This window comes from Salvelinus namaycush, chromosome 5, assembly GCF_016432855.1.
Source record: "Salvelinus namaycush isolate Seneca chromosome 5, SaNama_1.0, whole genome shotgun sequence".
Taxonomy (NCBI): domain Eukaryota; kingdom Metazoa; phylum Chordata; class Actinopteri; order Salmoniformes; family Salmonidae; genus Salvelinus; species Salvelinus namaycush.
Window position 1 is genome coordinate 28583852 of NC_052311.1, and position 23888 is coordinate 28607739.

The 23888-nt window shown below is 44.2% G+C and overlaps 1 protein-coding gene across 1 annotated transcript in view; it reads left to right on the plus strand.

Annotated features, from left to right (window-relative positions):
- bcorl1 (BCL6 corepressor-like 1) overlaps positions 1 to 19882 on the plus strand; it is a 36118-nt gene extending 16236 nt beyond the window's left edge. The window contains exons 2-12 of the mRNA XM_038993899.1: positions 11043 to 11133; positions 11261 to 13927; positions 14311 to 14437; positions 14588 to 15049; positions 15538 to 15746; positions 16025 to 16282; positions 16564 to 16730; positions 16958 to 17103; positions 17570 to 17647; positions 17904 to 18063; positions 18237 to 19882. Of these exons, the coding sequence (XP_038849827.1) occupies positions 11128 to 11133; positions 11261 to 13927; positions 14311 to 14437; positions 14588 to 15049; positions 15538 to 15746; positions 16025 to 16282; positions 16564 to 16730; positions 16958 to 17103; positions 17570 to 17647; positions 17904 to 18063; positions 18237 to 18558 (4602 nt within the window). The 5' untranslated portion in view covers positions 11043 to 11127 and the 3' untranslated portion in view covers positions 18559 to 19882. The remainder of the gene's footprint in view (positions 1 to 11042; positions 11134 to 11260; positions 13928 to 14310; positions 14438 to 14587; positions 15050 to 15537; positions 15747 to 16024; positions 16283 to 16563; positions 16731 to 16957; positions 17104 to 17569; positions 17648 to 17903; positions 18064 to 18236) is intronic.
- Positions 19883 to 23888: the final 4006 nt, after the last annotated feature.

Below are 23888 nucleotides of genomic sequence, written 5' to 3' on the forward strand. Positions count from 1 at the left end.
TGGATTACAGTCAACATCCAAACTGAGCTAAATGCTAGAGATGCCGCTTTCAAGGACCGGGACAGAAATCCGAAAACTTACAAGAAATTCTGCTACGTCCTCCAATGAACCATCAAACAGGCAAAGTGTCAATACAGTACTAAGATCAAATCCTACTACACCGGCTCTGACGCTTGTCGGATGTGGCAAGACTTGCAAACTATCACGGATTACAAAGGCAAACCCAGCTGCGAGCTGCCCAGTGACGGAAGCCTACCAGATGAGCTAAATGCCTTCTATGCTCGCTTTGAGGCATGCAACACTGAGCCATGCATGAGAGCACCAGCTGTTCAGAACGACTATGTGATCACGCTCTTCGTAGTTGAAGTGAGTAAGACCTTTAAACAGGTTAACATTCACAAGGCCGAAGGGCCAGACGGGTTAACAGGACTTGCGCTGACCAGCTGGCAAGTGTCTTCACTGACATTTTCAACCTCTCCTTGACCCTAATACCCATATGTTTCAAGCAGACCACCATAGTCGATGTGCCCAAGAGTGCCAAGGTAACCTGTCTAAATGACTATCGCCCCGTAGCAATTGAATCTGTAGCCATAAAATGCTTTGAAAGGCTGGTCATGGCTCACATCAACACCTTCCTCCCAGACACCATGGACCCACTCCAATTCGCATACTGCCCCAACAGATCCACAGATGGCTCAATCTCTATTGCACTCCACACTGCCTTTTCCCACCTAGACAAAAGTAAAATCTACGTAAGAATGCTGTTCATTCGCTACAGCTCAGCGTTCAACACCATTGTGCCCTACAAGCTCATTACTAAGCTAAGGACCCTGGGATTAAACACCTCGCTCTGCAGTTGGATAATGGACTTTCTGACTGGTCACCCCCAGGTGGTGAGAGTAGGCAAAAACACACAGAGGGCCTAGCACGCTCCCATTCACATCGACGGAGCTGTAGTGGAGACAGTCGAGAGCTTCAAGTTCATCGGTGTCCACATCACTAAGGACCTATCAGGGTCTAAACACACCAACATGTCCAAACACAAAGGGCACGACCACACCTCTTCCCCCTCAGGAGGCTGAAAAGATTTGGCATGGGCCCTCAGATCCTCAAAAAGTTATACAGATGCATAATTGAAAGCATCTTGACTGGCTGCATCACCGCTTGCTATGGCAACTACTCGGCATCCGTCCTGCATACAGCCTATTACATCACTGGGTCCGTTTTCCAAGTCATCCAGGACCGCTATACCAGGCGGTGTCCAGGGAAGGACCTAAAAATTGTCAAAGACTCCAGCCACCCAAGTCAGTCTGTTCTCTCTGATACCGCACGGCAAGCGGTACCGGAGCCCCAAGTCTGGGACCAAAAAGCTCCTGAACAGCTTCTACCGCAAAGCCATAAGACTGCTGAACAGTTAAACAAATGGCTACTCAGACTTTCTGCTTTTTACCCCTACCTACATGTACATAGTACTTTAATCAATCAATCACCAAACCGACATGTACATACTGTATTACCTCAATCAATCACCCCAACTACCTCGTACCCCAGTACGCTGACTTGGTCCAAGTACTCCTTGTATATAGCCTCATTAATGTTATTTTATTGTCACCACAAACGACTTCAACGATGGCAGTCTCAGACTTGAGTATGTAGCGAACATAGAGCAGCAGAATAATTCAGTTTGAGTAGTCAGACAAGGGAAATGGTGCATTTCTGGATATCAGTAAATTAGGGTTGTGATTGGGGAGGGGATTGAAATTGAAGATGCCTGGAATAGGGCAAAAGGGGTTGAATTCAGAGCAGTGATGGAGGTCAGTGTTAAGATGTTTGAGGTACACGTTTATTGGAGGCCTGGTTGTCAAGAGTGTGTAAACTTTATTTAACTAGGCAAGTCAGTTAAGAACAAATTCTTATTTACAATGATGGCCTACCCCGGCCAAACCTGGACAACACTGGGCCAATTGCGCGCCGCCCTATGGGACTCCCAATCACAGCCAGATGTGATACAGCCTGGATTCAAACCAGGGACTGTAATGACCCCTCTTGCACTGAGATGCAGTGCCTTAGACCGCTGCACCACTCAGGAGACAGGGGGAAAGAGAGGCATTAGGGCAATGTGTACTGTCAAGTAGTGTAAGCAGGGTATGTATAACTGGACCTCAAGGGGTGAGAATATAATGTGGTCATATCAATCTGAATTATTTTTGTGAAAATGTAATGTTTCATGCTGTTTAGGAAAGTCTGTCCAAATGCATTTCTGCCACAACCAGCAAGGCTATGCCTATTGGCCATACATCAAATCCATAAAGCCTACTGTAATTTCATATGATAATGATGGGTACACAATTAGAGCTGGGAAGATAAACCGAAAATGATCGACACTGACCAATACGAACACTTATCGCAGGCATTTTGCTGATATCATTCATTACGACATGTAGCCTATACTAGAGAAATGTGAAGTTAGAATTAAATAGGTTTGCTAATATGGGTCATTGTTAATGGGACAAGTAATTGATGGCTAAAACCATCAAAATAGTAATTGTAGTTTAAAGGATAATTAATAAAGAAAACGGAGGTGCACATTAATGTTATATACTTATCTTTCTATTTATCGTCATTGCACCTATTCAGGCAATTTATTGCGATATGGATTGTTGTCTATATCGACCAGCTCTAGACTCCATAACATAACTACACAGTGAAATTTTAGTATTTTCCCTTCACAGACCAGCCAAGATCTTGGTCCCTCGTGTTAATTCGCTGCTCTAGAACTAATGCCTCACTCTTTTTTGTTGGCCTGCTTTAGTCCATAATGCAACCATCATCCGTATGGGTACTTCCATTTATTGGATTATATATTAGTGTTATTCGTGCATTCATTCAATATAACTCGGTGTCTTTATGATGAAAATGTCAATTTTCACTTTGTTAATTCGGTAAGCTTTTTCAGTTTAGCGCACCGTTGCGATCCCCCTTTCCCCTTGAGCGGCTGGTGTACTGCGTTGCATGCTGGTACCTGCAGTCCTTACTCCTCCCACTGCATGATATGTATCGTTTGGGCGTGGATAGCCAAACACTACAAGTCCCAGACTATCAGTCCACCTTCTTGCCCCTCTCTCCCACCAGACCGTAGACCGAGATACTGTACGGACTGTCTTGACGAACCCCCCCGACTTTCAGAACCGAAAACCGTCGAGATTAGTGAACAGCAACCTACAAGAACGGAAGACTTGATTCTCGCTGGAGCCGTGATATATACTGTTAATTCATACCCTGGACGAACGGGTTTGTAATTGTTTGTGCCATTTGACATCGTTATCTTGCTTGCTAATTACCTTTCGAATTATTCAGTATCAGGGACGAGAAGACTCGGTTCGGGTCGGACTCTTGCATGTCTTTGAACACAGAAGCGGTTCGGTAAGGGCTGATGAAAGAGTCAAATCAACATTTTGTGTCGCACGGCCGGAGATAAATACAGTAGCCTGTCTAAACATGCTTAGCACTGTGTAATGCAGACCAATACTGGCTTTGCGGAGACTTTGCTGCGCAGGGATCTGAAAATTGTTCGTGGTATTTTGAACATGAGTTACATTTTGTTTTCCTTATTGTGTATGGTGCACGTTACAGTAGCCAACTACAAGTTATGTGTAAATTGTTGCCCTACCCTCCGTTAGTTCTGAAATACTTTTCATAAGAAAATGAGCTTAGGAAACAGTTTAAGTGTAATATATATTCCTCATACAATCAATATTAGTCTATGCAATACAATCCAACGTTATACCATTACATCGTTTCTTCAGTCATGTTATTTAGCAGTAAAATACGTCATGGACAGTACCTCGTGGTCTATGGAATGATTAAATAATATAGTCATTGGAGTTTGGAATGTTTATTCCGCGATATTTGGCTGTTGATTGATGTTGGCTTCATTATGTGACAGTCGTTAGGCACATAATGCATGTATCATGCAAGTGCGGATGGACGATGTAAGTATTTGATAGGGCAAAGGATATTCTCGTGTCAGTCGTTTCGTTCTAGATATTGGAAATGCTTGCATTGTAGGCTATTGTGCTGGGTGCTATCGCATCATTCTCGCTTCAAAAATCAAGGGTGAATTTGGTTCCATTTTGATCATGTGTAGTCTGTCTTGGACAGGCTGATCACCTGAGAGGCAATAGTGTCGTCCTTACCGATTATCATACTACAGCTCGCCAGCTCTTTGGGCGAGTGGGATGCCCGGAGTTTTCGCATGAATATGTTGGTTTTATAGAGATTAAACCAATTTCTCAATTAGTTGAAATAGTATAATAAAACGACCCCGCTCGTCGACTGTATTTTCTGCATTTTCAAATGCATAGATTTGACACTCGAATGCGTCTCTTTTGTGCATGTGTGCTCCGGGCTGCGCAGTCAGTTGACCAGACGGACAAGTCGTCTCGAGTCAGAGGGAGATCAAGTCATCTCGAGTCAGAGGGAGATTATTTTATTCTTATTTAGACGTAGCCGAAAGACTCTATGGGATAGCCACCTCATTATAGTTGGGACAGCTGTGACTTTGTTTTACCAGCATGGTGTGCAGACTGACAGCATGAGAAATTAAACCCAAAATATATGTTTCTAAAATACGTCCTAGCATTCCAATGGGCTACTCAGTGGAGGAGACGGCGTATCTGCAGCACAAAGACAAACTAGCAATATAAGCAAGTAGCAACATGAGGTTATGCGATAATGAATGCAAAAGCCTCTCATTTTCAGTTATAGATGCCTGCAACTATATTCAGCCCATGTTTAACGATTTCAGCGGAGATATGTCGCCTACCTGGGATGTCACTCACGTTTTCCGGTACGGGTATGTTTCGCCAACTACAATGATTTCAACACCCGGTACGTTCCTCTGATATTTGCTGGTGGATAGTTATACCGGACCCATTTGTAGTCATCACATTAATTGTCGGGTGGGGTGGCTGCCTCACCTTTCCTCGTAGGGTGTGTTGACGTGTGTAGGGTGGATGTCTGAAAGCTTTTAAAATGTTGCTTTCGGTCAGATATATTCATGAAGTTGCCATTCTTTAGGAATACCGTTACTGGAAGATTCAAATGATTGTGCATGCATGTGATACTTAGTGTCTTAGCCTGTCTGCTTAGATGTCACTGCTAATTGTTCTCTTTACTTTGGAATTTGGGCATCATGGTCAAGGGCTCAAGGCAAAGGGAAACAGAAGCTAGATTTGGATTTTGAGGCTTCTTTACTCCCGGTGCTTTGAGATATACCAACTTTAGAATTCATTCTTGAGTAATATAGTGTCTGTAGTTAAGATTAAGAATGTGTTTTACATTATATGGCATCATCCCCAGGTTCTCCTTGCCCCTCAGATTGATCTCTAACATGAGCTGGAAATGAGCTGAGGGTTAAGGCCGCATGAATGAGTTTGGTAGAGAGGGATTTCAGAATGATGTATGATGAAGGGTGGTGAGGAAACCATTACCCCTTCCCCCACCTGCCTACCATGTTTCTACTTCTCTCCATGGTCTCAGCCAGTCCACTCTGCTGCAGCGTGCATGGCTTGGTCAGCACTGACCATGTCCATCCGTGCAACAGTAAAGGAGAACTGTGAGAGAGGTCATAAAATATGGTTTCCAAGTACCAAGCAATATGTGACAATTTCCCTTGGTGAAGAGGGCAAAGCATCAACTCCTATGTTAGTATCTTTATGTCCATGCAAATAGGCCTACCCATAGTTAAATTACAAAGTATACATATGGAGTAAGTGAAAGTTATTGGCACATATGCCTTGTACCAATATTGGATATTTCTTGATAATATGAATATAACATAAAATAAAAAATAATATAAAATATAAAGTAATATAATGTCAATTTTTTTACTTAAACAATCAATTTACCTTCTTGGATTTTGTGACTGAGGACAGGGTGGCATCTCACGTCATCAAGCTTCTCTTTCACACAGAAAACTATCGAACAATTTATCAATAAAAAGCACAAAAAATCACAAAACAGTGATGTTTATCCTAAATGTGCCAACTTAACATGAGTTAATGCTACTGTTAGGAATGTATAGTAGCGTTAGCAAAGGGATGGCTAATTTGTTCCCTAACAAGACAAGGTAACTGATATTTTGCTAACCTCTTCTATGGCAAGACTCATGACCTAAGAATGAGGCATTTGACCAGTTTCGGGTGTATTGAGCCAATGACACCATGATGAAAAATCGAATCCAAATCAAATGTTATTGGTTGCGTACACATATTTAGTAGATATCGCAGGTGCAACGAAATACTTATGTTTCTAGCTCCAACAGTGCAGTATACCTAACAATACAAAACAATACACACAGAGTCCGGAATACAAATATATATACACTATATATACAAATGTATGTGGACACCCCTTCAAGCTAGTGCATTCGGCTATTTCAGCCACACCCACTGTTGACAGGTGTATAAAATCGAGCACACAGCCATGCAATCTCCATAGACAAACATTGTTAGTAGAACAGTCTTACTGAAGAGCTCAGTGACTTTCAACGTGGCACCTTCATAGGATGCCTCCTTTCCAACAAGTCAGTTCGTAAAATATCTGCCCTGCTAGAGCTGCCCCTGGTCAACTGTAAGTGCTGTTATTGTGAAGTGGAAACGTCTAGGAGCAACAATGGCTCAGCCATGAAGTGGTGGGCCACACAAGCTCACAGAACGGGACTGCAGAGTGATGAAGAGCGTAACGCGTAAAAAATTGTCTGTCCTCGGTTGCAACACTTACTACGCGGTTCGAAACTGCCTCTGGAAGCAACGTCAGCACAATAACTGTTCGTCTGGAGCTTCATGAAATGGGTTTCCATGGCCGAGCAGCCGCACATAAGCCTAAGATCACCATACGCAATGCCGCATATAAGCCTAAGATCACCATACGCAATGCCAAGCGTTGGCTGGAGTGGTGTAAAGCTTGCCTCCATTGGACTCTCAGTGAAAACACGTTCTCTGGAGTGATGAATCACGCTTCAACATCTGGCAGTCCGACGGAAGAATCTGTATTTGGCGGATGCCAGGAGAACGCTTCCTGCCCTAATGCATAGTGCCAACTTTAAAGTTTGGTGGAGGAGGAATAATGATCTGGGGCTGTTTTTCATGGTTCAGGCCAGGCCCCTGGGTTCCAGTGAAGGGAAATCTTAACGCTACAGCATACAATGACATTCTAGACAATTCTGTGCATCCAACTTTGTGGCAACAGTTTGGGGAAGGCCCTTTCCTGTTTTAGCATGACAATGCCCCCGTGCCCAAAGCAAGGTCCGTACAGAAATGGTTTGTTGAGACCGGTGTGGATGAACTTGACTGGACTGCACAGAGCCCTGACCTCAACCCCATCAAACACCTTTGGGATGAATTGGAACGCCGACTGCGAGCCAGGCCTAATTGCCCAACATCATGGGCGGGACCAACTCCATATTAATGCCCATGATTTTGGAATGAGATGTTCGACGAGTAGGTGTCCACAAACTTTTGGTCATGTAGTGTATGTACAGTACCAGTCAAAAGTTGCTTTTCCTTCCCTCTGCTGTCCAACTCATCCCAAACCATCTTATTTGGGTTGAGGTCGGGTGATTGTGGAGGCCAGGTCATCTGATGCAGCACTCAAATAGGCCTTACACAGCCTGGAGTTGTGTTTTGGGTCATTGTCCTGTTGAAAACAAATGATAGTCTCACAAAGCGCAAACCAGATGGGATGGCGTATCACTGCAGAATGCTGTGGTAGCCTTGCTGGTTAAGTGTGCCTTGAATTCTAAATAAATCACTGACAGTGTCACCAGCAAAGCACCATCACACCTCCTCCATGCTTCACGGTGGGAACCACGCATGTGGAGATCATCCGTTCATCTACTCTGCATCTCACAAAGATACGGCGAATGGAACAAAAACTCTCAAATTTGGACTCATCAGACCAAAAGACAGATTTCCACTGGTCTAATGTCCATTGCTCGTGTTTCTTGACCCAAACAAGTCTCTTCTTTTAGTAGTGGTTTCTTTGCAACAATTCAACCATGAAGGCCTGATTCACGAAGTCCCCTCTGAACTGTTGATGTTGATATGTCTGTTACTTGAATTCAGTGAAGCATTTATTTGGGCTGCAATCTGAGGTGCAGTTAATTGCCGATTTCTGAGGCTGGTAACTCTAATGAACTTATCCTCTGCAGAAGAGGTAACTCTGGGTCTTCCTTTCCTGTGGTGGTCCTCATGAGAGCCATGCATTCATCATAACGCTTGATGGTTTTTGTGACTGCACTTGAAGAAAAAAAATTAAGTTCTTGACATTTTCCGGATTGACTGACCTTCATGTCTTAAAGTAATGACGGCCTGTCTATTCTCTTTGCTTATTTGAGCAGGTCTTGCCATAATATGGACTTGGTCTTTTACCAAATAGGGCTATCTTTTGTGTACCAACCCTACCCTGTCACAACACAACTGATTGGCTCAAACGCATTAAGAAGGAAAAAAAATCCACAAATTAACTTTTAACAACGCAAACCTGTTAATTGAAATGCATTCTATGTGACTACCTCATGAAGCTGGTTGAGAGAATGCCAAGAGTGCAAAGCTGTCATTGAGGCAAAGGGTGGCTACTTTGAAGAATCTAAAATATATTTTGATTTGTTTAACACTTTTTTTGGTTACTACGTGATTCCATATGTGTTATTTCATAGTTTTGATTATGTCTTCACTATTCTACGTAGAAAATAGTAAAAAGAAAGAAAAACCCTTGAATTAGTAGGTGTGTCCAAACCTTTGACTGATACTGTATGTATGTATGTATGTATGTATGTATGTATGTATGTATGTATGTATGTATGTATGTATGTATGTATGTATGTACAGTTGAAGTCGGAAGTTTACATACACTTAGGTTGGAGTCATTAAAACTCGTTTTTCAACCACTCCACAAATGTATTGTTAACCAACTATAGTTTTGGCAAGTCGGTTAGGACATACTTTGTGCATGACACAAATAATTTTTCCAACAATTGTTTACAGACAGATTATTTCACTTATAATCCACTGTATCACAATTCCAATGGGTCAGAAGTTTATATACACTAAGTTGACTGTGCCTTTAAACAGCTTGGGAAATTCCAGAAAATTATGTCATGGCTTTAGAAGCTTCTGATAGGCTAATTGACATCATTTGAGTCAATTGGAGGTATATCTGTGGATGTATTTCAAGGCCTACCTTCAAACTCAGTGTCTCTTTGCTTGACATCATGGGAAAATCAAAAGAAATCAGCCAAGACCTCAGAAAAACAATTGTAGACCTCCACAAGTCTGGTTCATCCTTGGGAGCAATTTCCAAATGCCTGAAGGTACCACGTTCATCTGTACAATCAATAGTACGCAAGTATAAACACCATGGGACCACGTAGCCGTCATACCGCTCAGGAAGGAGACGTGTTCTGTCTCCTAGAGATGAACGTACTTTGGTGCGAAAAGTGCAAATCAATCCCGGAACAACAGTAAAGGACCTTGTGAAGATGCTGGAGGAAACAGGTGCAAAAGTATCTATATCCACAGTTAAACGAGTCCTATATTGACAAAACCTGAAAGGCCGCTCAGCAAGGAAGAAGCCACTGCTCTAAAAAAGCCAGACTACGGTTTGCAACTGCACATGGGGACAAAGATAGTACTTTTTGGAGAAATGTTCTCTGGTCTGATGAAACAAAAACAGAACTGTTTGGCCATAATGACCATTGTTATGTTTGGTGGACAAAGGGGAAGACTTGCAAGCCGAAGAACACCATCCCAACCGTGAAGCACGGGGGTGGCAGCATCATGTTGTGGGGGTGCTTTGCTGCAGGAGGGACTGGTGCACTAAACAAAATAGATGGCATCATGAGGATGGAAAAATATGTGGATATATTGAAGCAACATCTCAAGACATCAGTCAGAAAGTTAAAGCTAAAATGGGTCTTCCAAATGGACAATGTCCCAAAGCATACTTTCAAAGTTGTGGCAAAATGGCTTAAGGACAACAAAGTCAAGGTATTGGAGAGGCCATCACAAAGCCCTGACCTCAATCCAATAGAAAATGTGTGGGCAGAACTGAAAAAGCGTGTGTGAGCAAGGAGGCCTACAAACCTGACTCCGTTACACCAGCTCTGTCAGGAGGAATGTGCCAAAATTCACCCAACTTATTGTGGAAGGCTACCTGAAACATTTGACCCAAGTTAAACAATTTAAAGGCGATGCTACCAAATACTAATTGAGTGTATGTAAACTTCTGACCCACTGGGAATGTGATGAAAGAAATAAAAGCTGAAATAAATCATTCTCTCTACTATTATTCTGACATTTCACATTCTTAAAATAAAGTGGTGATCCTAACTGACCTAAGACAGGGAATTTTTACTAGGATTAAATATCAGAAATTGTGAAAAGCTGAGTTTAAATGTATTTGGCTAAGGTGTATGTAAACTTCCGACTTCAACTGTATGTACGTGTGTGCGTATATAATTTTGATTTGATTTATTAGGATCTCCATTAGCCGACGCCAATGGCGACAGCTAGTCTTATTGGGGTCCGACATATAACGAAAAAGACATTACAGACAAAATACTTTACAATTTACATACATTTAAAAACATTAACATGTAGTGCAATGGTGTGTATAGACAGTATATGAATAGGAAAGGTGAGTACAGCAGTAGTTCTATAGAATGAGCCTTGACTACAGGTTATTCATATATAGTGGGTAAAACAGTATGTAAACATTATTCAAGTGACCAGTGTTCAATGACTATGTATATAGGACAGCAGTCTCTAAGGTGCAAGGTGGAGTACCGGGTGGTAGCCGGCTGGTAAAAGTAGGGAAAAAAATGCAATATTTGTGCAATTGTCTCTTTTAGAACAACTGTCTTTTTCAGAATGTTCAGAATCAAAAAACGTCAATGCAGTCACAACTTTGTTTCATGTTAAAGAAAAGAAAAATCAGATCGTCACAGATCATACTAAGTCTTCTATCTGTTTGTTCAACAGCATAGCGTCTTATACAGAGGAAGACCCCATTGCTGCAGACCTGAGGTCAACTACACCTAAGGAATGTTGTGTTAAAGAAACACATATGCAGGTAATTTTTGTGCCTGAACACTGACTGAGTGAACTGTCAGCTTCACAGGTGATGCAATGGTGCTTTACCTGGGAGATATTTACATGAGTAGTGAACATGGGCTTAATGTAACCTTCTTGTTATCTAGGTGGATCCCACTCCAATGAATGTAGGGGATGGAGGCACAGTGAGCAGAGAGATCAGTGCTCCGATTAAAGCATCTGCTAGCATGGTGGGAAATCCCCCTCAGACGCTGCCCCCTGAGCTCAGAGGAGATGTGCCCCTCAGTCAGCAAAACAAGACCAGCACAGCAACAGACTGTAAAATGCCAGTCAACGTCTGTTCAGACCCTAGCAACTTCACCCATTGCCCAGTGGTCCCTCCCCCTCAAGAACACAACAATGCTCCAACGTCAGGCCCTCCCATCATTAGCTCTGACAAGAGAGCAAACAAGAGGTCAGAGGTCCCCAAACCCAAGGCTGATGGTCCTAGGGTCTTTCCCACACATCAGTGGCCGTGTGGTACAAAGAACGGCCCTGAGGACCCAGTTAACCCAAGCCACAGTGGTGTGACGTCCAGTAAGAAACCACATGTTCAGACCCAGTCAGTGATTAGTCTTCCCGCTGGGTTTCAACGCTCAACACTGTTTAAACCAGGCCAGCCTGTTACTTTTCTTCCCTCCACTAACTTCTCATCTCCACTCTGCAAAATCACTCTTCCACCCGCATTGGGTCAGATCGCAGCATTGAGAGAAGCCACAGCCAGCCAGTTTCAGAAGGGGAGTCAACCACTAAGCACAGCTGCTGGTGTTGCGCCACTGCTGCAGACTTATCCATATCACTTCTCAGTGGGTCAATGTCCAGCACCTCAAAAGAAAACACCCAACACAACACCCAAAGTCAAATGTAACTCGATGTCCAGTAGCAAGAGCTCCAAAGCTGGGAGGGAGCATAAATCCACTATCGCCTCAGTGGTGGCCTCTCCCACTATCGCGCTCCCAATACAGCACCCAGCATTAGGCTCTGCCGTACCAACTCGCTTCACGTTGTCTCCCTCCGCTGCCATCTGCTGTGGCCCTGCACTGGCCAGCATCACCACTCAGGGCAGGCTGCTGAACTATGTGGAGAAAGACCTTACGCACCACAGTGCAGACAAGACATCCGTAGGCTTTCTAAAACTGAAGGCTCCATCTGCTGCTGATGACCATGCAGTTGCATGCCCGACTGAAGCAAGAGATGTGCCCCTCGACCTGTCTGCCAAGTCGAAGCGTCCAAAAACGGTCAAAGACTCTCCAAACACGGTTGCCACCACAGAGCATCTCCATAACAAGGCACGTCAGAAAGTTGCCCTCCATCCAAAGAGGCCCCATACTGCCATGTATGGCTCTGCCGCGCCATACCCCATCCTACCCAACACCCACCGAAATGGGGCTCTAAAGCAGGCTAGTAGGCCCCTAACTCATCAGGGTTTGGAACCCAACTCATCCTGGGTCAAAGGTTCCTCTCAAGGTCCCATTAATAACCTCCCAGGAACCTATGTAGGTGTGGCCAGCCCCATACTTGCTTCCACCCTGCGTAGCAAAGATGGGAAGGGGTCCTTTGAGGACGAGTTCCAGACTTTCGCTAGACAGGAGACTATCTCTATCATTGACCAAGGGGAACACCTGGCCTCAAGGGGAAAGAAGGCATCATTCATGACTAAGGGCAACCAGCACGTATATGGTATCAAGCACCCTAACAGTACCAGCCCAGCTGTAACAAAAAACTGTCCCTCTAAGGGGGCTTTCGCCACAGCTCTGCCCGGCTCTGCCAACTCACACTCTCATCAGAAATCTGGAAGTGTCAAAGCAGCAATCCCATACTCCCTCACTGTCCTCAAGCCGTTATGGCAGCGACCAGCACTTCTTCCTCACCAAGGTGCTTCTGTTCAGAGAAAGGTCATTCAAGGGACTCCCAAGGTCATTCAAGGGACTCCCAAGGTCAAGGGGGGCACAGGTTCAGATGGTCCCAAATTTCAGGGTGCCCATCAAAGCCCGTCCAGAATGGAACCCGAAAAGTGGGACAGAACCAAGTCCCCCCTGTCCAACCTTGAGTCCATAGTGAAGCAGAAAGCTCTAGAGACCACTGCATTGACTAGCGAGGGATACTGCCATCTAGCACCTGTGGCATCCAGAAAGCCTGAAGTGGTGAGCTCCCACACTGCGGGCCAGGACATATTGTTACATCAGACTGCTGCTTTTGGATGCCCACCTATCAGATCTGTGGAGAACAACGAGACACTTTCCTTTCAAGGGGATTCCACACAAGTTATGAACAAACTTGAGAAAATGAGTGTCTCTGAGTCCAAAGAAAAGAGTACTGAGAAACATATTAAACTGGGGGAGCAGGCAGGTGGCAAAGAGATACAGGTCTCTGCAAACAGCACCAGCCACACCCATGCCTTTAGAAGTGGCGGTTCAGCTAACAGAAACAGGATGGACAGCAAATTGGCCCATGAGTTGGAGGGAGGAACGGTGAAGGAGGAGAGTATGGCCCCTGCTGGTCTCGCTCCCCGTGCTAAATTGGAGGGGATTGCCCTATCCATCCTCACTGGGCAGTGTGCAGGGGTAGCCGAGGTGGAGAAGACAAATGGAATTAAAGAGGAGTTTCCCACCAAAGCGAAAGCTGCCATCAGCAAACAGAAGAAGCCCCCTAGTCCAAGGAAGCCGGCAAAGGAGAAAGCTTCACCGGACCATTCAAAGAAGGCTGCGGCGCCAGTGAAGAAAAAGCAAGACCAGGAAGCCACTCCAGTTAAGAAAGAACCAAGTCCCAAAAAGGTAAGTTGTTATTCGGCTGTTGTCCTATTTAGAATTCCATTTAGATGAGTTTCTTTGATTATGTGTTGTTTACAATGGCATTATTCTCTTTTGTTGGTTGAACAAAGAAAGAAAAACTACTACATTCACACACTTGACTCGTCCGCATTTATAACGAAACATAATAAAAAAATGTGAAATATCAACCGCCCGTCAAAACATACCTGCCTGTGTTATTGCATTATGATTCAAGTATACTGATTGAAATACAAAAAGGCAATTCAGTGTTTATACAGTCCAGTTGTTTCACCGTATGCTCTCCATCACCATCCAAGCTTTATGATCGATTACCTGAATGGCCTATTTAGTGCACTCACTTTGTCCCCTGTGTGTTGCCACGGAAGAAACCATGTATACCTGTACTGGAGCACAGTCTGTCGCTGGTGGAACCATCCCCACACAGGGATGAGGGGGAGAACACTCGGAAGGAGAAGAGCAGCCCAACTGATAACAAGCAGGCTGACAGACCAGGTAGGTCTGTCTCTTGTGACAGTCTAGAATAGAACTTCACATACTACACCTCAGCCAAAGATCTAATCAGAAATCCTTCGTCACGATTCCTCTTGTCCACTTTGTTTTAGAGCGCTTTGAGTGAGTCTGTTTTTGATGTGGGTTCCACAGGTAGCGTGAGCAGTCCTCTCCTCAGTCCCCAGAGATTTGAGACCCCAGTCTCCCTCAGCAGCCCTGGCAGACCCAGTAAGGAGCCAGCGTCCTCCGAGAGCTCCACCTCCAGGCTGAGGAGGGGCCGGCGGAGGGCTGATGAGGCTCGGCTGGACGACTGGGGCTTCGCTACTCCCTCTCCTCCACCTCCCCCAACTCCTCCTCCTCCCCATACATACCCACCCCTCCAGCCTGCCCGCCGGCCCAGGGGCAGACCGCGCACCAACCCCCTGCCTGAGAAGGCTGAACAGTGCAAGGCCAGGCCCGTCCCCAGCACTGAGGGAGACACCCCGAAACGCAAGAAACGGAACCGCTGCCGGAACAGGAAGTACCAGAATGGGGAGTATATCACGGAGAAGGACAAGGATGGAGACGGAGAGGGGGAGGAAAGATCTGTCCTCACCAGGCAGGGTACTCGATCAGGTACGGTTCACCTGGAAATGAAAAATAAAATAGACAGTGCAGTTGAAGGTTTGTTTGGATGTGGGCCTTACACAGTGGGCATTACACAATGCAGAGTTGGGTAGAGTTGAGTGACTGAATATAACTGTAAACAGTATAACTGATTTTGAATACAGTAGCTTTCCTCTATTTGTAGTTTATTATGTGAAATCATCCATGTATGTGCCATTTAATACACTCTTTATTTTGGATGGCACACTTCAGCAGAGATGGAAGGCATGTTTACTGTGATGGGGCTAGCTTCATTGTTTGTGCCTCTAGCTGCCATCCACTACCAAGTGTGAAGATTATACAAGTCTGCCCAAACAAATATTGTGGCTTCATATGAGCCTGTCTGTACACAGCTGGTGATCCTCACCAGCATGAGACCACACCAACATTTATAACATTTACCAACACCCAACATACTGCTTATAACCGTTGAGTAAATCTTTTCTGTGTTGTGCTAGATTTGAGGACTGGCATGTACCCACGCCTCAGTGCCACTCTGACCTGTCGTGGCGCCAGCCCAGAGCCTGGTCACAGGAGGCCCTCGTTCACCCGCTCAGGGTCGGTGCGGCGCCCGGAGAGAGAGGCCTCCCCAGAGCCCAGCGACAAGCCCTCTGGGAAGAGGAAGTTCAAGAGCAAGCACTTGAGTGACACAGACGAGCCCAAGAAGGTAGGAAGTTTAGCAGCATCCACCGCAGAGGCCATAGATCTGGAGTTTCTGTTTCCTGTCAAACAGATCCTTGTTGTGAGATACAGTGTGCCGTGATGAGCCTAAAAGCTTGGCTCATGGTGCCCCCTTGTGGCGCAAATCTGTACTACGTATTTTGTGCTCTGGCAGCTGATTTCCTCCAGCACAGAGTGTGAGGCCGTTCGTCCTTGCTGTCACACTCCGTTACACACGACTTTCTCATTACCCTGCTTTTTTTTAATTCTTTTTTTTTTATGCAGCTCAAGACCAAGCGTTCCAGCTTGGGCAAACGCCCTACCTCTGTGGCAACGGATGATGACATCCCCAACGCTAAGAAACCAGCAGGCCTCCCGGCCACCCCTAAGGGGCCGACCTCCCCTCCAGCCAGTAAGAAAGGGAGAGGAGGGGTACCAGAGTCTCCTCCTAGCAGACCTGTTCCTCCAGAGGTTCGCCGGCTCATTGTCAACAAGAACGCCGGGGAAACTCTGCTACAAAGAGCCGCCCGATTGGGCTACCAGGTACTGCTCTACTGCGCTTTCCCCCTTGCCAGTACTCAGGTGTGGTGGGCCCTACACCTCATACCAGACCCTGACCCCAAACAGAATTCAGTTTATCAAACATGAATTGACATTACATGTACATTTGAGTCATTTAGCAGACGCTCTTAGCCAGAGCGACTTACAGTTAATGCATTCATCTTAAAATAGCTAAGTAGCTAAATGTTACCTCAATAAAGTAGTTATCAGCAAAGTCATGGCTAGTAGGAAAAGACATGTTCAAGTGTTCTTTTTTTCTGCAGGATGTGGTGCACTATTGTCTGGAGAAGGATGTGCGGGAGGTCAATCGGCGTGACAACGCAGGTTACACAGCTCTCCACGAGGCCTGCTCTCGAGGCTGGAGCCATATCGTCCAGGTGCTGCTGAAGTACGGCGCCGACGTCAACTGCAGCGCCCAGGACGGAACACGGTGAGCTTCTAAGCACTACTAAACACTTAATGAGAGCTCAGACTTAATGAGGATATTGTTTGCCATACACTCCCGAGCTGAAGGGTTATGCCTGCAATAAATCACTTTCTGGGCTTTATCTGTTGCATAAAATATAACATTCAAGCTTGGCTTATATGAGATCTGTTGAAATGTATGTTAGTTGAAGAAGTGAAAAGTAACACAGTGGTGCTATTGTATTTTGTTAGGCCCATCCATGACGCAGTAGCCAGTGATAATCTACCTGTGGTGTGGATGCTGCTGAACCACGGGGCAGACCCCACCCTGGCCACCTACTCTGGGCAGACAGTGGTCAAACTGGCCCAGAGCCCCAGCATGAAGACCTTCCTCAAAGGTACTCGAACCTGTCATCTCCTTAACCTTTGACCCCTGTGACAGACATCACACAACATTGTCACAGACCACTAGCATTGGAGGATTACTCATTTTGTTGATCTTATTCTCATTCATATCAGTGCCTGATGCTGTTTGATGTTTCCAGATTTACATCAGAAAACAGACCATTAGATTTTACTAGGAAAGTCAGTTAAGAACAAATTCTTATTTACAACGACAGCCTACCCTACCCCGGACGACACTGGGCCAATTGTGCGCCGACCTATGGGACTCCCGATCACGGCCGGTTGTGATACAGCCTGGAATCGAACCAGGGTCTGTAGCGACACCCCTACCACTGAGATGCAGTGCCTTAGACCGCTGCGCCACTCTGGAGCCCACTCAGGAGTCTGTCCTGTTCAGAACGTCACAGGGTAGTGTTTGGTGGCCTTTTTTAATCTGACCCTGAATGTTCTTTGTTTCAGAATACTTCACAGACCTGGAGGGGAGAAGTGACCAGGACCCCAGCCTGCCATGGGAATTCTACAGCAGCTCTGTGTTTGGTAAGAAACCTTCGCTTGATTGGTTTCTTTTCCTCACCATTGACCTCTGCATCCACTGTTATCTGTGTTATGACTTGATTAGAATGCATAGTGTATATGTCATGATTAGAATGCATAGTGTGGTTGTTAGGAACAGAACAGTCCACTAGGGGAGCCTTAAGCCCATGGTCAAACAAGAGGCTCTTAGTACTTAGAACGAAGGTGAAGCGAGTTCTCCCGGCCATCCTGAGCTCACGTCACATTTTTTTTTTTTCAGAGACTGGCCAGGAGGCATGCTGGGACTTCCTGCTCTCGCAGCGGGAGGAGGAGAGAGAGGGGAGTAAGGAGAGAGACTCCGATGGGGACTGTCTCCTGTTTGAATTTTCCTCAGAGCCCCTCTTAGCCTGCTTCCATGTCCAAGTGTCGTTAACCCAGGGGTGAGTCAACACAGAAAATCACCTGTCAACACAGTGATTCAAATAAATAGTCCCATCTTTTCCACCCATATTCTAGTGCTTTTGTTTCTGCTTGTCATTTTAAACCCAGAAGCACCTTTTGAAATCCTTGGCTCAGCTAGTTGTAATACAAACCTTATGTTTGTCCCTGACAGCTTTTGCAATTGGTTCCTGTTGACGGATGTTCTGAAGCGGCTGAAGATGTCGTCCCGGATATTCCGGGCGCGGTACCCGCACTTGGAGGTGGTGAGCCTGGCACGGACAGAGCTGTGGAGGCAGGTGTCGGTCAGCCAGGTGAGCACAGCCTGTGCACAGCCTCAGGAAGAGGAGGAGGATGAGGGGGAGGGGCTGGTGGAACTGGTCCGCTGTGTACCGGAGCTACAGGGACTGCTGGGCTCCTCCATTCACATCCTACAGGAGGACGAGGGGGAGGAGGAAGGGGACAGAACGGATACAGCCACTCCCTGCAGCCGGTAGCCCACCCTACTCTCGCTCTCAGCCCCTCACACATCCAAACTGTTCCTCTACACGTCCCCAGTGTCTCAACCTAACCTCCCCGCGAGCAGCAGATCAAAGTAAACAATGTCTGGAGGTGCCGTCGTAACGGTGGTTGTGGCCAAACTCTGGCTACGCCACTGGGAAGAACACACCTCACTAATGACCTGGGACCTCCACATTGAGGTGAAATGGGGGTCACGACAGCGCCACCTCGTGGATAGGTGCTCAGTGCTGGAGGGCAACTTTCAGGTTCCAATCTGTAGGTATATTTCAGAATCGAAGAAAAATTTCAGAAACCCCCTTTTTTATGATTCTATATGTTTATGTTAATATATGTATATCTTGCCACCAGGGTGAACACATTTGGTTGTAATGTATTCGTGTGGCAAGGGATGGATTATGTTTTAGGATTTCTTTGGTGTGTGGTTTTGTTCCGTTTGTTCCTGAGGGAAAGCAAATATTTTTGGGTGGGAGATAATCCAAGGCTTTTATTTTGGTGAACTCTTGCGTGCAGCTAAGAAGCTTACGGCCAGGCCAGGCCAGCCAACAGTGGCAGGAAAGCCCTGGGGCCAGATGGTCCCTCCGTTAACCTGGGAGACCCACAGAGAACAGACCACGGACACACACATCTTCCCAGCTAACAGAACCATAGTGATCTAGAATCATGTGGATAACTTTCAGTAACTGAGAAGAAGTGCCACATGGTATCTGGAGTCCAGGGTCCTCTGGTTAACCTTCACTTTGCTGCATAAGACTGACTCATGGGAGGGATTGGATAGGTATCCTTTTACTGCTCCTTGCTCATCACACCTCCGTCCTCCTCATTGCGCTACAGACGGACTCCAACGTGCTTTGTGGCGCGTGTGTTTTATTTACACTGTTTGTGCTTAATTTAATAGTCATTAATATATTTGAAAAAATTGCTTTGTATGGTTGGTGCTTCATTTGAAATGTACAATTACGGATTCCTTTATCCTTCCCGAGTTTTTTTGTTTTTTCCCTTATTGCAAACAGTATTTTAACAAGCAAAAGTACAGTTTTATTGTACTGGTGCTAAGCTAGAATTTGTGTTGACAATCAATTAAGTTTTTGTTTGAAGTTAAAACCAATAAATTATATTTAATTAAGGCGAAGTGACAGAAATGTAAAGAGAGAGTATAGTTTCATTACCTATGATGGAGAAAGTGGAATACATCTAGTCTGGAGAAGAGGACAATAATGTACTGCTTGTGTGAGTGCTGTTAAAACAGGTTAACCTTTTATTTGATTCTTTTTTATGAAATCAACCAGAATAAAGCATGATTGTGAAGTATTGTTTGTGGCTATTCATTTCACTCTTCTGAAAGCATACCCATCGAGCACATTTACTTCCTTGGAAGTTGTGGGAACGTACGTTTTTGGTTTCCCATTGGTTCTGGGAAGGAAGCCATACGTTTCCTGACCGGTAAAACTGAATGTTTTTTAAACGTTCTGAGAATGGAAGTGAAAATTATACCTGTTCTGGGAACGTACATTTTTTTAGGTTGCATCGAGGTTCTGAGAATGTTTTACTATGGTTCCCTGAATGTTTTCCTGGGAGGTTTTATTAATGCTCTGAGAAAAGAAATGATAGCTTATTTGAAGGTTTTTGAATAACTTCCTTAAAACTTACACTGAATGTTTCAAGTCTTTTTAATAACAATACTATCTTATTTTGGGTTAACTTTTTTGAACTCCAAGCACAGATAGGCATTATTCATGGAAAAACATATTTTTTATTGTAACACAGCATCAGTGAGATTCAAACCTATAATCTTCTGTTCACTATCCATGGAATTAGTTCACTGCGCCACCAGGATGGCGCTAGCATGCTACATTTTTAACCGCATACAAAGGTGTTCATTTTATTCTATTTAAACAGACCCCATTTCAAAGGAAACAAGTGCTCATTAAAATCAGGTGTGGCCAATTACTGGGTGCGGCCAACACCTGAACACCCTTAACAGGATAGAGGGAGTTTTCTTGATACTGAGAACGGAATGTATATGTTTTTAAAATAACATTCTTAGAAGTTTCTCTGAACATTACTAAAGTTTTCTTATGGAAAGTTTTCTTATCATTCTCTGAATAATTTAAGAACATGACTTTAAATAGAACCATGAGGAAATGTTATGCTGAAGTACTGAAATTCAACACAGAAGAACATTGTTTCTTAACGTTCTTGGAACAATTTGAGAACTTTAAATAGAACCATAAGGAAACCTGTAGGAAACATTATGCTGAAGTACTGAACTTCTCACAGAAAAACGTTGTTTCTTAACGTTCTCTGAACTATTTCAGAACATTCCCAATCTCAAACCAGTTGGAGAACGTTCCTAGAACATTACCAAAATTGAAATGAAATGTAACTATGTTTGAACTTTAAGGAAATGTTCTGTTAAAGTAATAAATACCAAGACAATGTGCAACTATCCTGCACCAAACACATGGTTCTCAGAACGTTATGTGCTATCTGGGTGTATTATATTTACAGTCAGTTGCTCTGAGCTCATTTTAAGATAACGCTTACCACAACCTTTTACATTTTAGACTGTATTGTGTAAGTCTAAAGGCAGACAGATAGATAGGTGTGGTGCAGGGCACACAAATGTTAGCTGGAACTTGGTCGTAATCCTCTGACTGGTGATAAATCGACCTCTTGAAGAGGTGTATGTAACCTATCCAATCTTATCATCAGCCTAATGCCCACGATGGCCAATAACATTCAAAAAATTATAGCCTAAATAGGCCCACTGTAAATTAGAAATGAACTTCTCTGAAATATCATAACTTGCACTGTCAAGGAAATATCCATCTTCCTATGAAATTCGAAGGTACACAGCATGACTCAAACCCCAACATGGTGCTGTGATAAGGATTTGATGATCTCCACAAAAGAGAACTAGTGACCCAGTCTAGTGCCATAAATCAGTAAAGCTGGAGGGGTGCAAAGTGTAGATGCCTACCTGCGTCAAGTCACGGCCGTCTTGCTGTATCACCACTAGTTTTTTTTATTTAACTGGGTTTGGTTTTTGCAATTGAAAATACTTGTATTTTTTTTATCCTTTATTAAACTAGGCAAGTCAGTTAAGAACAAATTCTTATTTACAACGATGGCCTACTGGGGAACAGTGGGTCAACTGCCTTGTTCAGAACGACAGATTTTTACCTTGTCAGCTCGGGGATTCAATCCAGCTACCTTTTAGTTACTGGCCCAACGTTCTAACCACTAGGATACCTGCCACCCGCCGCTGCCGATGCTGCTGATGATATAATTCTGCGTAACATAATAAATGTGTCATTATAGGATATTTTAGAACACTCTTTGAAAAACTCTAAATTGTGATGCCCATATACATTTCTATTATAAAAATAGATTCTCCACCAGATGACATCGTGTTGACAGAGAAACACGTGGAATTAGTTGCAGTTACAAATTATGGAGTAGTTGTGATCAAGCTGTGCGTTGCACAAATATGCCACCTGTGTCGAAGTTGCCAACGCGTGAGACATCTATATAGAACAGGGCTCTCCAACCCTGTTCCTGGAAAGCTACGCTCCTGTAGGTTTTCACTCCAACCCCAGTTGTAACTAACCTGATTCAGCTTATCAACCAGCTAGTTATTAGAATTAGGCATGTTAGATCAGGGTTGGAGCTAAAAACCTACAGGACAGTAGCTCTCCAGGAACAGGGTTTGAGAGCCTGTTATAGAATGATCTATCCTGGGGCTGTCCCAGACAGTCCCTGATTAGAGGGGAACAATTAATAAATGCAGTGGAACTAGATTAGAAGTCCAGAGTTGAGTTTGAAGGGTCTATCTATCCTATACTTTTTTAAATCTCCCATTCTGCTACACTAATGACAGAGTTAAACTGATTTAGACCTGGGACACCAGGTGGGTGCAGTTAATTAGCAGGTAGAATAGAAAGCCAGCAGGCTCCGGAACTCGTTGGGTAAGAGTTGAATACTCCTGGGATTGAGACAGTGTTTCTATAAATGAAATGTGCGCCTTCACCTGATCTGTCTTGAAGAAAGGAAGTATTGACATGTCATGTTTGCATTGTATGCTTGGAAACTTGCAAGTACCAGGGTGCCAGTGGGGTATGTCTAAAGCTGCCTGTTAATATCTCCTTGTCATATGTGTTCCTCTCACTGTCTCCAAGGGTGCTTTTCCAGACGATAGGTGCACCTGACAGCCTGGATGTCATCCTGGTTAGGTTTCCAGGGATGTAATACAGGAAATATTGATATACAACTAAGCCATGATAGCATATCTCATGAGATTTCTCATGAAGTCATAAAAGGTGTTGGTCACTGAGCAAAAATTACAAGACATGAGTGAAAAGCTTTTTAAAACCTCGGCGTACATGTACAGTACCAGTCAAAAGTTTGGACACACCTACTCATTCCAGGGTTTTTCTTATTTTTACTATTTTCTACATTGTAAAAGTTACTGCTTATTTGAGCTGTTCTTGACATGTTATGGACTTGGTCTTTTACCAAATAGGGCCATCTTCTGTATACCACTCCTACCTTGTCACAACACAACTGATTGGCTCAAACGCATTAAGAAGGAAAGAAATTCCACAAATTAACTTTTAGCAAGGCACACCTGTCAACTGAAATGCATTCCAGGTGACTACCTCATGAAGCTGGTTGAGAGAATGCCAAGGGTGCAAAGTTGTCATCAAGGCAAAGGGTGGCTACTTTGAAGAATCTAAAATATAAAGTATATTTTGATTTGTTTAACACTGGTTACTGCATGATTCCATATGTGTTATTTCATAGTTGTGATGTCTTCACTATTATTCTACAATGAAGAAAATAGTAAAAATGAAGAAAAAACTATTGAATGAGTAGGTGTGTCCAACCTTTTGACTGGTACTGTATGTCAACACACAGATTCAGCAGCCAGCATGGCTAAAACATGACACTGACATACCAAAAGAACAAGCCCCTCATTGCGGGGCCCCCATTATACATTTTGTGCACTTTGCAACCCCCAAAGTTACTATAGTTCAGCACTTCTGCAACACTTCTTCTGTACAGTCTGGCAGAGCTAGAGTCAATCAATTCCTTCTAGGTAGCAAGTTCCTTACAGGTATTAATGTTCCAAGAGTGAACCCTTAGTTGATATATCCCCCTAAAACCTACATGACAGTAGCTCTCCAGGAACATGGTTGGAGAGCCCTGTTATAGTATAGTGTTTAACTCTGTCATTATTGGAGCAGAATGGGAGATCAACAAGTATAGGATAGATAGACCCTTCAAACTCATCTCTGGACCTCGA